Here is a 1980-nt window from a genome sequence, read left to right on the forward strand (position 1 = left end):
AACATGGTGAAACCCCGTCTCTATCAAAAATACAAAAAATTAGCTGGGCATGGTGGCACGTGCCTGTAATCCCAGCTACTCAGGAGGCTGAGGCAGGAGAATTGCCTGAACCCAGGAGATGGAGGTTGCGGTGAGCCGAGATCGCGCCATTGCACTCCAGCCTGGGCAACAGTGAGACCTGTCTTAAAAAAAACCCTGAAATTTATGGCTGCAGTTGAGCCTTTAACTAGAGCATTGAGCTTGTTCCCCATAGAAACAAGGCAGACAGTGCTGAAAATACCCCCATTCAGTGAAATTGGCAAATATGTAATCAAAGTAATCACTAAATACTATTAATAAATTAATCACTTAGAATCATTAATGACTCGTATGCTCCCTGTTTTGAACAGAAGTCAGCTGGGGGTCCTCTGTGAAAATAATGAAGGTCATCAGTGTGGAGAGACCTTGAGCCATACCGCGAACCTTCTTGTGCTCAGGTGTTACCCTACCGAAGGTAAACCCTCTGAGTGCACTACGTGTGGCAAAGCCTCCGAGAATCGGCAGAGATCTCACACCAGGCAGAGGCTGCATCTGTGTGAGGAATGTGGGCAAGCCTGCAGCTGCCTCTCCTGCCAAAGCCCTCCTGTGAAAACTCAGACCATAGAGCAACCCTGTAATTGCCAGAACCCAGGGAGAGCATCTGCGACCTATGTGAAAAGTCTCAGCAGTAAAAAGTCTTACGAATGTAAGAAATGTGGGCAAGCTTTCACTTGTCCCTCATCTTTCAGGGCACATGTGAAAGGTCACCATGGGCAGAAAACCCACGCATGTAAAGTATGTGGGAAGACCTTTATGTATTACTCCTACCTTACACGGCACATAAGAACTCACACAGGAGAGAAACCCTATGAATGTAAGGAGTGTGGGAAAGCCTTCAGTTGTCCCTCCTACTTTCGAGAACACGTCAGAACACACACCGGAGAGAAACCGTATGACTGTAAGCATTGTGGAAAATCATTCAGCTGTTACTCTTCCTTTAGAGATCACGTGAGGACCCACACTGGAGAGAGACCCTGTCAGTGTAAACACTGCGGGAAAGCATTCACATGTTACTCATCTCTCCGAGAACACGGGAGAACGCACAGTGGAGAGAAGCCCTATGAATGTAAGGAATGCGGCAAAGCCTTCAGGTACCCCTCCTCCCTGCGAACACATGTGAGAATGCACAGTGGAGAGAAGCCCTACATGTGCAAGCAGTGTGGGAAGGCCTTCGGATGTCCCACCTACTTCAGAAGACATGTGAAAACGCACAGCGGCCTGAAACCCTACGAATGTAAGGAGTGTGGGAAAGCCTACAGTTTTTCCTCATCCCTTCGAATCCATGCGAGGACGCACACTGGAGAGAAGCCCTTTGAGTGTAAGCATTGTGGGAAAGCCTTCAGCTGTCACTCGTCCCTTCGAGAGCATGTGAGAACCCACAGTGGAGAGAAACCGTACGAATGTAAGCAATGTGGGAAAGCCTTCAGCCATGCTCAGTATTTTCAAAAGCATGTGAGAGCACACAGTGGAGTCAAACCCTATGAATGCACTGAATGTGGGAAAGCCTACAGTTGTTCCTCATCCCTTCGGGTGCACGTGAGGACGCACACTGGAGAGAGACCCTACGAATGCCAGCAGTGTGGGAAAACCTTTAGGTATCTCGCTTCCCTCCAAGCACATGTGAGGACACATGCAGGAGCGTGAATCTGCGAATACAGTGGACCTGGGAGAGTGTTCCACCTTAAAACCTTGTAAACGTGAGAAAGCTTGCCGGGCGCGGTGGCTCACGCCTGTAATCCCAGCACTTTGGGAGGCTGAAGCGGGTGGGTCACGAGGTCAAGGGATCGAGACCATCCTGGTCAACATGGTGAAACCCCGTCTCTACTAAAAATACAAAACATTAGCTGGGCATGGTGGCACGTGCCTGTAATCCCAGCTACTCAGGAGGTTGAGGCAGGAGAA

The 1980-nt window shown here is 49.4% G+C and overlaps 1 protein-coding gene across 1 annotated transcript in view; it reads left to right on the forward strand.

Annotated features, from left to right (window-relative positions):
• ZNF77 (zinc finger protein 77) overlaps nt 1–1861 on the forward strand; it is a 15165-nt gene extending 13304 nt beyond the window's left edge. The window contains exon 2 of the mRNA XM_017507457.2: nt 390–1861. Coding sequence (XP_017362946.1) covers nt 832–1722 — 891 coding nt within the window. The 5' untranslated portion in view covers nt 390–831 and the 3' untranslated portion in view covers nt 1723–1861. The remainder of the gene's footprint in view (nt 1–389) is intronic.
• The last annotated feature ends 119 nt before the right edge of the window (nt 1862–1980 follow it).

Source organism: Cebus imitator, unplaced genomic scaffold (genome assembly GCF_001604975.1).
Source record: "Cebus imitator isolate Cc_AM_T3 unplaced genomic scaffold, Cebus_imitator-1.0 Scaffold375, whole genome shotgun sequence".
In the NCBI taxonomy this organism is placed as follows: Eukaryota; Metazoa; Chordata; class Mammalia; order Primates; family Cebidae; genus Cebus; species Cebus imitator.